This window comes from Glossina fuscipes, unplaced genomic scaffold (genome assembly GCF_014805625.2).
Source record: "Glossina fuscipes isolate IAEA_lab_2018 unplaced genomic scaffold, Yale_Gfus_2 116, whole genome shotgun sequence".
Lineage (NCBI taxonomy): Eukaryota > Metazoa > Arthropoda > Insecta > Diptera > Glossinidae > Glossina > Glossina fuscipes.
Window position 1 is genome coordinate 4,098,457 of NW_023998459.1, and position 13,618 is coordinate 4,112,074.

The window sequence follows — 13,618 nt, forward strand, 5'->3', positions numbered from 1 at the left end:
TAGAGCATTTTTCTATAAACCCTAAAAGGGATCTAACTTTATTAACTGGCACTTCAATACGACCGTCAAACTTGAGTTTTGAATCAAAAACAACTCCTAAGTCTTTGTGATTGCAAACATTTTCCAGGTGGTGACTGTCAATTTTTTTTTGTATTATACCATGGAAAAGACATTTTCTTACATTTGTTTAAATTCAACACCATACTATTAGTTGCATACCATGAGCACAGGTTCTCAAGATCAGACTCAAGAAATTCATTACCGTTTATTGAATCAAAGGAGAGGAACAATTCAACGTCGTCTGCAAACATTAAAACACAGACATGTGGAATTCACTCTGGAAGGTCATTCACGTATAAAACAAATAAAAGCGGGCCAGTATGACTGCCCCGAGGGACACCAGAAGTGACGTCAATTACTCTGGATTGACAAGAATTCAGCACCATCCGTTGGATGCGACAGGGTAGATAACTAGTGAACCAAGCAATTATACTGTTCGAAAAGCCAAAGCGATGTAATTTGTAGACTAATAACTTATGGTCAAATCTGTCGAAAGCTCTGGAAATGCCTTGTAAATTGGATTACTAAATTCCACAAGATTGGTAGCAATTGATCTTCCTTTTAAAAACGGTGCTGACGGCACGGTATAATTAATGCTAAAATCAGAGTAAGACAGTGATACAACTAGTTTGGGCAGTGCATTAAATTTGGAAATTCCCCTATAATTCTCAATAAGTTTCTGAGAACCATTTTTATAAAAAGGTAAGGTAAAACTACTCTTCCAAACAGATGGAAAGCAATCTTTTTTCAAACAAACATTAAAAATATGTGTTAATCAGCGTAATGTTAGAGAATAGCAGACGGAATGCCATCGGGAGCAGGGAAGTTGACAATGCTATAAATATTTCTTCTTCTGAGAACGACATAGGTGGAAAAATATCAAAAGGGCTTATAGAATAAAGGTGATTTGAACAGACTTGCCCAAAACAATCTGCAAAAAGATCGGTTAATGCAGACGCATCGGATGATTCGAAACTTCCAGGCAGTTATAATCATCTAGCGTTAGAGTATAACATATAATCTCTAATCAAACAACTTCGAGTGAATTTTTTAAATAGTCTATTTTTTTATTGCAGACCATTAGTAAATGCTTGGAATACTAAAGAGGAGACCGAGACGGAAATTACGGAAAAAAGCTGACTGTAGATAGAAGACATCGAATCATCAATGTCTTCAGTGTGTAAGTCCCATATCCACACGAATACCTTCCACAAACCTCTCATATCCACACTTATACTCTCCACAAACCTGTCATATCCACACTAATACCCTCCACAAGCCGGTCATATCCACACTAATACCTTCCACAAACCGGTCAAAAACACACTAATAAATTCCATCGAGCCAGTTCCTAAGTTTAACATAGTTCATTTCAGCAAATGAACGCTGATCACTATTAATCAGCCAGCTAAACAATTTACGGCCAGCAACAACGAAGGATGATGATTGTCTTCCAGCGAAACAAAGGGCTCCGCCCGAAATCGGTATCCCCGCAAAAAACTAAGTCAAACAATTTATTATTCACAGTAAAAATGTCATTAAGCTGCCACAAATCTAACCCATGGGTACCATCGGAGGACTCATCATAAATTAATAGATAAGAAAATGAAGTATAACATCCAAGGTCATCATTAGAGATCCACAATACATTGGGTAGATTAAAGTCAACTAGCTTTATTAACTTATCACTTTTTTTAAGGCGAGAAGTAATGTTTTTGATCACAGCAAAGTACTCTAAGTATTTCGCAATATCATACGCTGGATTAATGTGATAACATGAAATATATGCATTAAAATTATGCAGTTTTATTTTCACACCAACGAACTTAACAGTGGTAGGCATAGAAGAACTAGCCAAAAATGAGAGCAAGCAACCATTAACCGCAATTAACACTCTCCCATCTTAAACTTAAAAATGCTACATTTTCTTGCGTCCTCTACTGAGCGCTTATTACTTATGTATTTCACAATCGCTTGCTTGGAGGTACAGAGTGATAACCGCGATATAAAAGTAGATTTTCTTGCAGGTATCACCTTCAACCACATCAGCGACGGTCCCCTGTGTTTGGTAATTGCTCCAAGTAGACACACAGTCCTTCATCTGTTCATTCTTCTGCACGCGGACCCCTCTCAATGGTGGTGAGGTACCAAGTGCATCGTGAGAACCATCCGACTCAACTAAATGTCCACTCTGGTTGACGTATGCTGACATGGTCGAAAGTCTCGATCCGCCAGAACTTGAAGCAGTAGTTGTTGTTGAGTTTTTCACTGCTTTATCATAGCTAACCTTAGGGGACTAAACGTGTCAACAGGATAGCTCCTTTTGATAGAACGTTCACAAAATATTCGGCAGGTTGTGCTGCTGTTATTTTCACTCCTCGTGTGTGACAGACTTTTTATGACCAATGATAATGCGTTTACCTCTTGTGGACTGGGGGTGGTGGATGGTGAAATAATTTTGCTTTTCCCGTTTTCTATAATTGAGATTTCCTTCCCTGTTGTTCAATGTTCTGGCTGCCTAGAGCCCATACACATGTGAAAACACACAGCCTAGCAATGGTTGTAACGGAACAAGCGAGCGAAACCGCAACTATAAAAGAGCGGCGCATTACACAGAATCTTTCAATTGTGTCATAGCCGCCTAAGTAAACCGCGATCTCCAACGACGTGTGCAACCAACCGGTCATAGACTCCTCAAATGAGCCATAACCGCCTAAGTAATCCGCGATAGTACGAGGAAAATAACAAACCGCTAACCCCGTGAGCATCAAACCGGTCGTGAACGCTCCAATTGAGCCATAACCGCCCACGTAATCCGCGATAGTACGAGAAAAGGGAACAAAACTCTCTAGCCACGTGTGCGCCAAATCGCTCGTCGCTGGTTCCTTTCCTGGCCAGCCTCTACACAACGCTGTACTCCTCTTATACACAATAAAGAAATTTTAAGATGATCCCCCAAGGTCCAGAACATTTCATTTGAAATAAGTTTTCTTGGAGTAGCTAAGTTTCTACCCTGCCCAAGAAAACCCATTACATTAACAACTTCCTGAGTTCTTATAAATAATTTTACAATTTTTTTTGTTTTATTTACTTAATTTCTCTTCCAAACACATTTCTTTAACCGTGTAGTTTTTTCCTTTTTCTCTACTCCAATGCCGTTTACTTTGCCAGCTTTTTGTATTTGTGTTATTTTCTTCAATAAATCCTTTTCCTTTTTTTTTATTATAAAACATTTTTCTCTACTTAAACTTTTCATAATATTTTATTAATACTTCAAGACCATTTGATTGTAATTGTCATCTTTTATTAATAATTTTCTACATTATTCACTTCTTTAAAAAGAAAATTCTTTTTGCTTCTTGTTTAACTAAACATTCCGCTTTAGATGTTCTTGAGCAATCAAAGATCATTTCTCAACTCGATCTCTTTGCGTAACGGCAAACCGCTATTCTTGCAAAATGTGCTTTCACCTAACGTCAGGCCATTGTTACGATTTACTTACTCTATTGTGAGTAGAGGTCAAAGCAGACCAAGAGAACTCCTACGCTACATTTGTAAGCGGACGTTACAATCGTGTCCATTAACTAGTTATCCTTATGCAGGGCCAAATCACAAGATAAATCCCGACCCTTGTCACGGCTAAATTAGGCGACGCCAAATCAGCTAAGGCGACCGATAACAGGCCAATAGGCAGCACGCCAACAGACCCTTCAACCGAAGATTTATAAAGGTTAATCGTTTGTTTCAAAACTGGAAACATTATTTCAGCTCGTTCCTATGCTTATCAAAAACGTAAATCTACGAATATGTGTGTTAATGAACTGTTTTTTCTCATAGCGAAGCTGAACAAAGCTGGTAAAATCATTGTCATGCCTTCCCCGGATATCAGCGAAGCCTTTGACAAAGTGCATTATTCCAACCAAAATCGAATTTGCACACTCTACATCTTGTAAATTTCCAAAATATATTGAGAAACGTATACAGACATTCGAAAATAGAATTTTAAAATGTTGTACCGGCCTGACACTCTCAACTTCTCAACATATCCTCAATGTCATTTCTGGTAAATGTCCAATCTCCGAAAGAGCCCTTGTTGTTAAGTAGTTAATTCAATTTAAGGCTACTTCCTTCTTCGAGAAAGTTATACCTTTCAATAATGTTGTCTCATGTAACTTCAAAGATTGTTATCAAAAACTTCGTCATATTTTTGACAAGATATATTCAATCCCTCTCTGGAATTTCGATACCAACAAATGCAGACTCTTCATGAGCTTCCTTGAACGAATCGATGGCGACGAGGGATGTCAATCTTTCTTGTGTGAGGATCTCATGTCATGAAAACTTCTCCTTTATTACAGCAATGGCTATATATATATACATACCACTGACGGTTCGGTCAGACGTTACGTATGCAGCTTCTCGGCAGTGAAGCATCTATCTAAAACATAAACAAGGAGATCATGGCAAGAAATAGGTCGTAGAATTGTTTCCACTTACTATGGCGTTATGTGGAGTTGAGTTAAGGCTTTAACGACCATTGATTGGTATTGGTCATGATTGTCCTGATCTAGACCACTGATTAGGAGATCTGAGACCTGTTCCCATAACTTATTTATGGTGTCAATGCGGACTGTGTAAAATTGCTGTGGTTCATTGGGGCTGAAATTTTCAAGCCCGGCTAAAAACCTCTTTATTGCTGTATTGCGAGCATTAAGTCTGCCAATCAGGCCATGTCCAGAGTTATTCATTGCTGATGTGTTAGCTCCAATTCCAACGTTAGGAAGGATGCCTTATCTTTGGGCAGGCTCGATCACTTCGGCTTCTTTTAACTGACCGACTTCTTTATTGGGAATGTCAAGGTATTCGATTGTTAACGCTTGAATCTCCTCATAATATTGATTATTGAAATATTCAATATTAGTTTGGTTTTCGACAAGTATGCAAAACTTGCCTTCCGTTGTTTCGACAGCATCACAAAGATCAGAGAGGATCCTATATTTGTCATGATAGTAGAATGCCTTGCTTTTTCTGTCAACCGACTCCCTCTTGTGATTGCGTATGACACGCTGAATGTTTTGGTGAATGGTGGCTGGATTTGGCTGGATGGTGGTGGTTTGTGATTTGAATAATTCTTGTATTGATGTCATCTTTTATTCTTATAATTATGCAACCAGTCCGTGTTGGTCAATCCAAACTGACAAATGATTGTGTGAGTGTGTCCAATTGACACTGCCTTGCCAAATATACTTAAACCACTTGTCAAATATATTTGGGCGCAATTGCCTGTTCTTGTAATTAGGCAAAAGTCCGTGTTGGCCAACCCAAACGGATAAATGAGTTGTGTTGAATAGTGATCATTGGTCAAAGACTCCAAGACGCCATTGACCATTTTATTCACAACACCTCTCTTTTATGTTAACTATTACAACAGAGCAATTATAAAAATAAAGACTTGTGAGCGGAATTCGGCTATTATATTATTGTTTTGTTGTGAAGAACAATGGCAAAAGCAGAACGACAGCAACACGCTACATCTATATACGCGGACGTTACAGATGATGAAGTTAATAAAAAATTCCATGACGTAGCGAAGACTGGTAGAGTTGTTGTACACAACAAGGATTATCCATATACGTTTATGGTTTCATTATGTTAATTTACAGGATGTTGTGCGTATACTTTCGTAGACATATGTGTGCAGTCGTACCTCACACTCAGCTTAGTGCACATATCTGACTTCAGCACAATTTAACATTTAATAGTAGCAATCTTAAAATCAATAAATATTTCATTTATTGTATATTATTCATTTCGTTTCATATAAATATTTTATTTAAGTAACATACTGCTTATCGCTACATAAGGCACAAGCACACGCAGCGCATCATTATCTTTGTTTGCATATTGCGGTCGCTGTTCTTTCTTTTGCGGTTCTTAAGTAAAAGTATTGTTAGTACAGTTTAATAAACGACTCTCTATCACAAATTACGATAGATTTATTTATCATGGTTTTCTTTCTATTTTATTTTCTTAAGTCTTGACACTTTTCTGGTGTTCTCCCTGTTTTGTTTACTTTGCCCGAACTCTTATTTAATTCGTAATTGATTAATTACACTCTTTTCGATTTATTAAACAATTTCTTCCATAAAAAAAAGTTCGTAACAATTACCATAGTCATCGCTATATTCCTTCGCTTCGGCTTTTTTGTTTTCAATAGATCAAGTCCTTACCAAAAATTAAATATGGCGTCAACGCAATTATAAAACTTCCCACATGTTTTCGTTTTCTTTTTTTTAGTTTTATGTTCAAAACCACTACTCTTCTCGAAGCTTTTTTGGAAAAATATAACTCAAACATTTAAAGAGACAGTTTTTTAAATATCTTTCTGAAATTATTCCGAGCTTTTACTAAAACATTTTTGAGGCAAGTGGCGATGGTAGTTTGTGGAATTTACCATTTGGACAAAGCATATTGAGTAATAACTTGCGTGTTCCCCGGGCAAGAACTCTGTCAAGTAGATCAAAATGTCGAATTCAGGTATTATTTTGCCAATCTTATCTTTGTAATTTGCCTAAATTTTGATACCGTTGCATTAACTTACTTACTAACTTACTTTTACTAGTTCTTTCTCCTAAAAAGTTGATCAAGTTTTCGAGATGAGCATCTTCATTTTGCCCGCGACCCTAGTTTTCTATATGTTCAACATTTATTCCCATACTCAAAACAAAAAAACCTAACCTTGAGGCGTTACGCCAATTTTCCTATTTTATTTTCTCGGATCTTATTTCTAAACTCAAATAAAATGTTTGCTTAAATATGAAATCTGTATGTTTGCTACAATTATAATTTACAAAGCGTATTGCTTGCACAGTATAATAACAACATAACAACAATATCAATAATATTAATGATTATAATAATACAAATGATAATGATACCGTACAAACAAAAAGGAAAGAACGCTCAAGAAATAAAGGCAATTTAATTTATATTTGGAAATTATTGATCTATTTCATGTTTACCATAAACCAATGCACGTTGTTTTATGTTATGAAATTTGCAATTTGCAGCAGAATTTTTCAAATAAACAAGAAAGGTAATGAATTTGGAAGAAGGAGAATTTTGAGCGCTTCACAATTATAAATCAATACTATTAAATGAAAATCCGTTATTTTATGTAGAGGAAGGTCCAAACCGTCGAATTCAACCGTTATGTACACTGGTATTTCCTATGTCTTTATCATTTTTATCGGTAGAAGTCGCTGATCAAAATATTTTTAAACACCTAATACGATGTATTATTTGAAAAAAAATGAAAAACAAGCAAAAAAAAAATTTATTTTAAAGTTGAAATATATTCATCAAAACGTTTTTTAGAGAACGACAAACGGTAATTTCCAAATTGTGGATCAATTAATACACAAAAATGTATGTAATATATATATCTATCTCTATCCCCACAAAATTAACAAGCTTGCTTACTTTTACATTAACTTCCTTACTGTTATTTTTTATAAATTTTTTGTTTATGTTTACGTTGATTTCTTTGTTTTTGGTTCTAAATTCATATGTTTTTGCTGACAGTTTGCTGTAAAAGTGGTTGCCTGAAAACGAAAATAACTTCTCACTGTGTGTGCCCTTATATCGCACAGTTTCAGTTGTATATGGAATTGAATTTACACTTTACACCGATGTCAAATCATTATAACGTTATCGGCTTGCTGTTATTTCTTAACAGACAGACCTTGGCATTTTTTATGTCTTAGGAAACATTAAAGTTTCATCCCGTTTTTCGGGATTGGAATTCAACTTTTTCGAGGATTTTGTTGGCAAATCTTGTGGTTTAATAAGCACACAACAAATTATTTATATCGTTTTTACTTAATTTGTTTTGAGATTTTAGTTTAATTATATATTATATTAGAAACAATGAGAACAGACAACGGAGGTGATTTCTTTTGCTTTGCTTAATAATGAAGTCAACTCCCCAGCTCCTTCCTCTAAACTTTTTCCTCATTATTTGATTCAATAATCGAATAAAACTTTAATTTGCTTTTATATATTTTTTTTTATTATTGTTTTTTTGAATATTTATTATTTACATTTCCATTGTTTTGTTTATTTTTACTTCCCAAACCATTTGTTTTTATTTATATTCATAACGATTTCCTTTATTTTTTCTTATAATGCGACTTCTTACTGCTTTTCAAACTTGGAAATTAATTACGCAAAACACAGAGGATTGCATCAATGTTTTTATATTCTATGTGTTACTTTGGCTTGATTAGCGAACGAAGCGAGCAAACATTTTGTGTGGTGCACTTAAAAACATCAACAATATTCATGTATTTACACCGTATGAATATGTCCACAGCCTGGTAACTCCAAAAGCAAAAGTTTAATTTGTTGTATTATATGGTGGAGAATATTTTTTAAAGTTGGAGAGTCTTTTCGAATTTGTGCAATTTCTATTAACTGGGATTAGATTATTTACTTACCTTTGTTGCACAATCGCTGAAAATGATCTGCGAGTGCTTTGAAACATAGGTAAAACAATAAACATTTTGAAAAAGTAACATATAAATTTGCTAAATCGATCGAATGCTATTTTAGTACTCAAAGAATATTATTTGTAATTAGATAAGTATGTAGCATATATGAAGGGGAGTAGGTTGCTATATAATTATTATCTCTTATTTTGTTTTGTAGGAAAATTGCAGTTTCCCTTCAGCTAAACTTTCGGATTAAGCCAAATAGATGTGAATGTGTATGTTGTACTTTTCCTTTTTTGGTGCCTTTTTGGCCGCGCTATACAGCAAAGAAAAAATTTAATAATGATCAGTGCGTTAATTTCAAGACTTGTCATGTAAGTACTCTCATATATGAAATGTAATTCGAGACATATTCCAATTTTAAACCTTAAATAAAATTTTAATATCGTATTTTCAAACAAAGCCCATGATAATTATTAGATTTTGCCGTGTGGGACTATTTAGCTGATATTTGATCAGATTTTCTTACTTCCACAGTTTTCATTACTTACTTTTTCTTAATAGCTCTTATTGTTACGAGTAATAATATTCAGCAATGTATATTCTTTAAGCAAATCGTCTCTAATAATATGGGTTAAGGATTTACTATTCCAGATCGTTTGCTTGATTGAAATCGTACTCCTCTATAAAAATCTAAGGATCTTCAAGTTTCTCAGGAATATAAAACCTACATAATCTTTCAGCTTAAGTGTGCAGAGGCTAAAAATTTGCGTTATAGGCACTTAAAAATAAAAAAAATGTTGGGTACATATGAAAATTTCAACAAAGAACTTTTAAATGAACGTCATAACATATGAAGATAATTTCATAAAATGTGGAAAGATTATTTCATTTATTTTTGTATAACGTATAGTAACATAAGAGAAAGACGGTGTCCTCGACTTCTAAAGGTGAAAATGATTAATGCCAACGTTTGGCAATGAGAGTTTAGCCCAATAAGTATTCATATTGACAGAAGAACAAAAAAAGAAATTATTTCCAACAAAGTCCCATTCTATCTTAATCTTTCCTTTTTAACTTTAGTGAAAGCGCTTGAATCTTTTCCTCAGAGATTCCCTTTTCCACGATCATATATCAGCGAACCATTTACATTTTGCACGTTATGAAATAATTAGTAAGGGCTAAATCTGTTGAATAACCTGCGTGGAGGAGCAGTTAGAAATTCAGCTCACTTAAAAGAAAAATAAACTTTTCTTGGATAGAATTTAGTTCGACATTAATATCGAATACAGTGAAGCGGCTCAAATGAAGCATCTAATATCTTCGCGCTATATTCTTCCGCTTCATAAGCTTAAGATTTTTTTCAAACCGCAATAGCGGTTTAATGTGATTTCCAATTAGCATGGAAACTTCCAATTGATACGTCAGGCGCTTTCGTACATCCAACCATGCTAAAATTTTGCGTAGATATTTAGTTACGATGGCAACGCATTATGGTTCTGCCAATCTTTCTGTATACACCAAATAGCGGTCGTCAAGAAGTGACGAATTATCTTTTTGATAAAAATCCCTTTAATGTCGATTTTAGCTGAAAGAATTTCGAGAGCCGAATATCGCAAGTTAAAGTTAAATACCGCCGGAATTGCGACGCAGTGACTTAATTTTCGGTTGATAATTTTATCGACTGTAAAATAAATTAGATAGGTATGTTTTTTTTAATAAACCTTTATTGATTTAGTCTATAAAATGGAAAATGAGTTTTATCTCATTGACTTATGGCTATACAAAAAATCAAATTGCTTACACATTAAAATCTTAAATGTCTCGAATTTTTTATAGAAAAACCTGGGACTAAATTTATTTCCCATTTTTAAGTCCACTAGTACGAAAGTTTATATAAAAGAAAATCTTTTAAAGTGTTTGTATGTTTTGAGCTTGAGTTTGTTGAGAACCATTTGGTTGAGAGCTATGTATGCCTTTCGCGATTCGAAATTCCCAAAGGTGTAAATTTGACGGTCGTTTGTTTACAATGAGACAATGAAAACAACATCATACAAACGTAAATAAAAACAAAATTATGTAAAATTTAAAAAACGAATTGATTTGAAGTAATTTCATATAATTCATATAATTTCATATTATATAAATCATACAATTTCATATTATTTTTATTTTGTACACTGTAACAATACATTAACATTTGAATTTACATATAAACCATGTTTTAAAATTAATTGCAAATCAATCCTAGTTTTGCATTGTATAAATAAGAGCAAAATTTTCACAAAATATCTTGAAGTGGATTTTTTCCGGCTGCAGAAGATATGCAGGTTCTTATTTCCTCAATTGATCGACTCAGTTGCCAGACAACTAGGGAAACGTCGACATTGATGTGTATGCGCAAAAACAGGTTAACTCACCACCATCCCATTCAGCCTACGCTTGCCTTTTCATTTTTCTTTTTCATTTTTCGCTTCAATAAATATTAGGTATATTTCAATCATCGTCTTTTGCACAATAACGCATCACAAGTACATGAAAAGTACAACAAGTAGTAAAATGTTTTTAAAAGCCTCTTTTGACACGCGAATCTTTTGTAAAAATTTACATTTAACAATATGTATATTTTAATTTTCCTTGTTGACAGCTATATAAAAGCGTCCCGCAAAACCTTTCTATATACAAGATTCCTCTTCTGCTAATCTCGACATTCCTCTACTGTCAAATAACACCAATAACCATTCCGCTTGATGTGTATATATTCCTTAATATTATTTGTTATTAAAACATTTTACCTCCCTTCTTTTCGTTTCGGTTAGTCAAATGGATTAAGGTAACCAATATATTCAGTAAAGTTTTTATTATTTGCTGATCCTTCACGCTTTATCAATCAGTGTATAATGTGTGGAAAGTATGGAAAGGTTCACAGTTGATTACAAGCTTTAGCGAACTAAGAGTATTAATTAGACAATTGGCGTATAAAGCAAAAAAAGACAATTAACTTACTTACACTTTAAAATATTTTTTTTTGGTTCAGTTGTTTGTAAGTAAACAATATCGTTTGAAATTTATTATATTTCCAATTTATAGCCTTTTCTCATGTAAATGCCCAAAAAATACTAACGCAAAGCGTGAGCAATTTTGCTTACGTTTATTTTGACAATTTTGAAACAGCGTCGCACCTCTTATGCTTGAAAAAAGTCGGAACTCGAAAATAGAGCGTAGTTATCGCCCTACATAACTATTCACTATTTTAAGGTTGCGAACACCTTCTTCTTGATCGGGTTACCATCTTGCAATCCATTACAGCCATGATAATCAGGAATTTGATAAAATGGCGAGAAAAGGGGTATGGTTTTAGGAAGTTCTTTGAATTGCCTTATTGTCAGCTAAAAGGACTTATTCTTTTGTAGTACACGTCCACTGCTACCTCTGGAATGGAGTCCTGAATTCTTTGATTGCTGCAAGAAGTTTCCTTGCTGTGGCTGCTTCATCTTGTTTGATTATTCGGTAGTTTGATGTTTGATTTTTAAGCAAGTTCAGAAGATGTTTTTCATTCTCTTTACGCGTTTGGATAGTGTTCGGCATTTTCTTAGCGTATTCCGACCAATGATCAATAACTCCTCCTTTGGCCCGATGTGGAATGAAAAGGGTGTTGCCAAGTTGTAAGCATACGATGTCGGTAGACTAAATATCGCTATTCAGCGTTTTAATATAAGCTTGCGGTGGACTAATGTCCTAATATATGAACAAATACCATTCAACTTGCAACTGAACTCCGTTGATGAAAATGGACATGGGTCTTAGAAGTGAAATTTGTATTCTATATAGCGGCATTGCTGGGTTAATATTTGATGTTATCTATAGAATGTTTCAAAAAAAGAACATTATAACTGAAAATATTTATATATTGGAATAAGAGTTCGTATATATTGCTAAGCGTGATTAAGAAGAAATAAAGCTGAGGAAAGAGCTACATTATTCTATGTGGGTTTTGTGAGGAGCTCGATAGTTGTTCATCATTACATCTTCTGGCATTGGAGCATGGCCACGTCCGTCCTTGATAGATTGCCACTATTATTACGACCATCATACAGTGCTTTGCTTCTTCGTTCTGTTGTTTCAATTTGTTTCGACATTGAAATTCATCTACATATTCAAGTCGATATCGTTTCCAGAATTTAGAGCTCAAATGAAAAGTCAACTTCCATTGGGTAAGCAAATTCGCTTTACTGGGAGGTAAATTAGGATCTGCCTGCGCTGCGAAAGGTTCATCAATGAGAAAGTGGCCAGGAGTTAAAGCAGTTAGATCATTGGGGTTTTCTGGCACAGCAGTGATGGGTCGTGAATTTAGTGCGGCTTCATTTTTTAATTTGTAATTCCTTATATGTTAATGCGGCATTGCTAACACTGCGAACAGACACATTTTTAGGAGATTTCGCCGCATCTTTCCAGAGGAACCAGAGGAGTCGTTCGTGCAGAAGCTTACGGAAGAGTTTGCACAAATGCTTCCATTGCAAGCGGTACCTATCAAACTTTGATGGTCACATCTTTGGCAAGCTATGAAGGGCTACCGCTGGAGATGTTGTCGCTATACGTTGTTCGGCAGCCTTTTTACAATATATGTTGTAACGCAGTACTCGCGCTGCGACCTTTCATTCACATCGTATTTAGTCGACGCGTTATCAAGCAGAATATCTTCCGCTTTTTTATGTAGTTGCTCGAACACAGCCCATTTTCTTCTACATTTTTCGACTTGATTGAGAAATATAGCGAAGCATGAGGGGAATAATGAGTCTGGGTAGCCTTTCATTTCTTTACATATTAACTAAGTTTATATATTTAACTAAGTTCCCCTATAAATAATATCACTACCCTTACACAACGCGAAATACAATAGAAGAAAAGCTAAAGTTATTTATAGTCTGAACAAGCATTACAAGCACTCAGGTGTTTGCAATAGCATTGAATATTTTATACAATACCCGAAAAGTGGACTGAATAATTCATGACTACTTCGGCATTGCAATAGCCTCAAAAGAACAAAATGTCTTGAGACCCTGCTA

At 34.6% G+C, this 13,618-nt stretch overlaps 1 protein-coding gene across 7 annotated transcripts in view; it reads left to right on the forward strand.

Moving 5' to 3' along the window:
* The first annotated feature begins 8,462 nt into the window (after positions 1-8,462).
* Positions 8,463-13,618, forward strand: part of LOC119640210 (receptor expression-enhancing protein 1) — a 35,532-nt gene continuing 30,376 nt past the window's right edge. For 6 of the 7 annotated variants that reach the window (XM_038038062.1, XM_038038055.1, XM_038038057.1 and 3 more), the window contains exons 1-2: positions 8,613-8,704; positions 8,770-8,926. In XM_038038062.1, coding sequence (XP_037893990.1) covers positions 8,895-8,926 — 32 coding nt within the window. In that variant the 5' untranslated portion in view covers positions 8,613-8,704; positions 8,770-8,894. The other variant, XM_038038056.1, reaches the window with a different exon arrangement.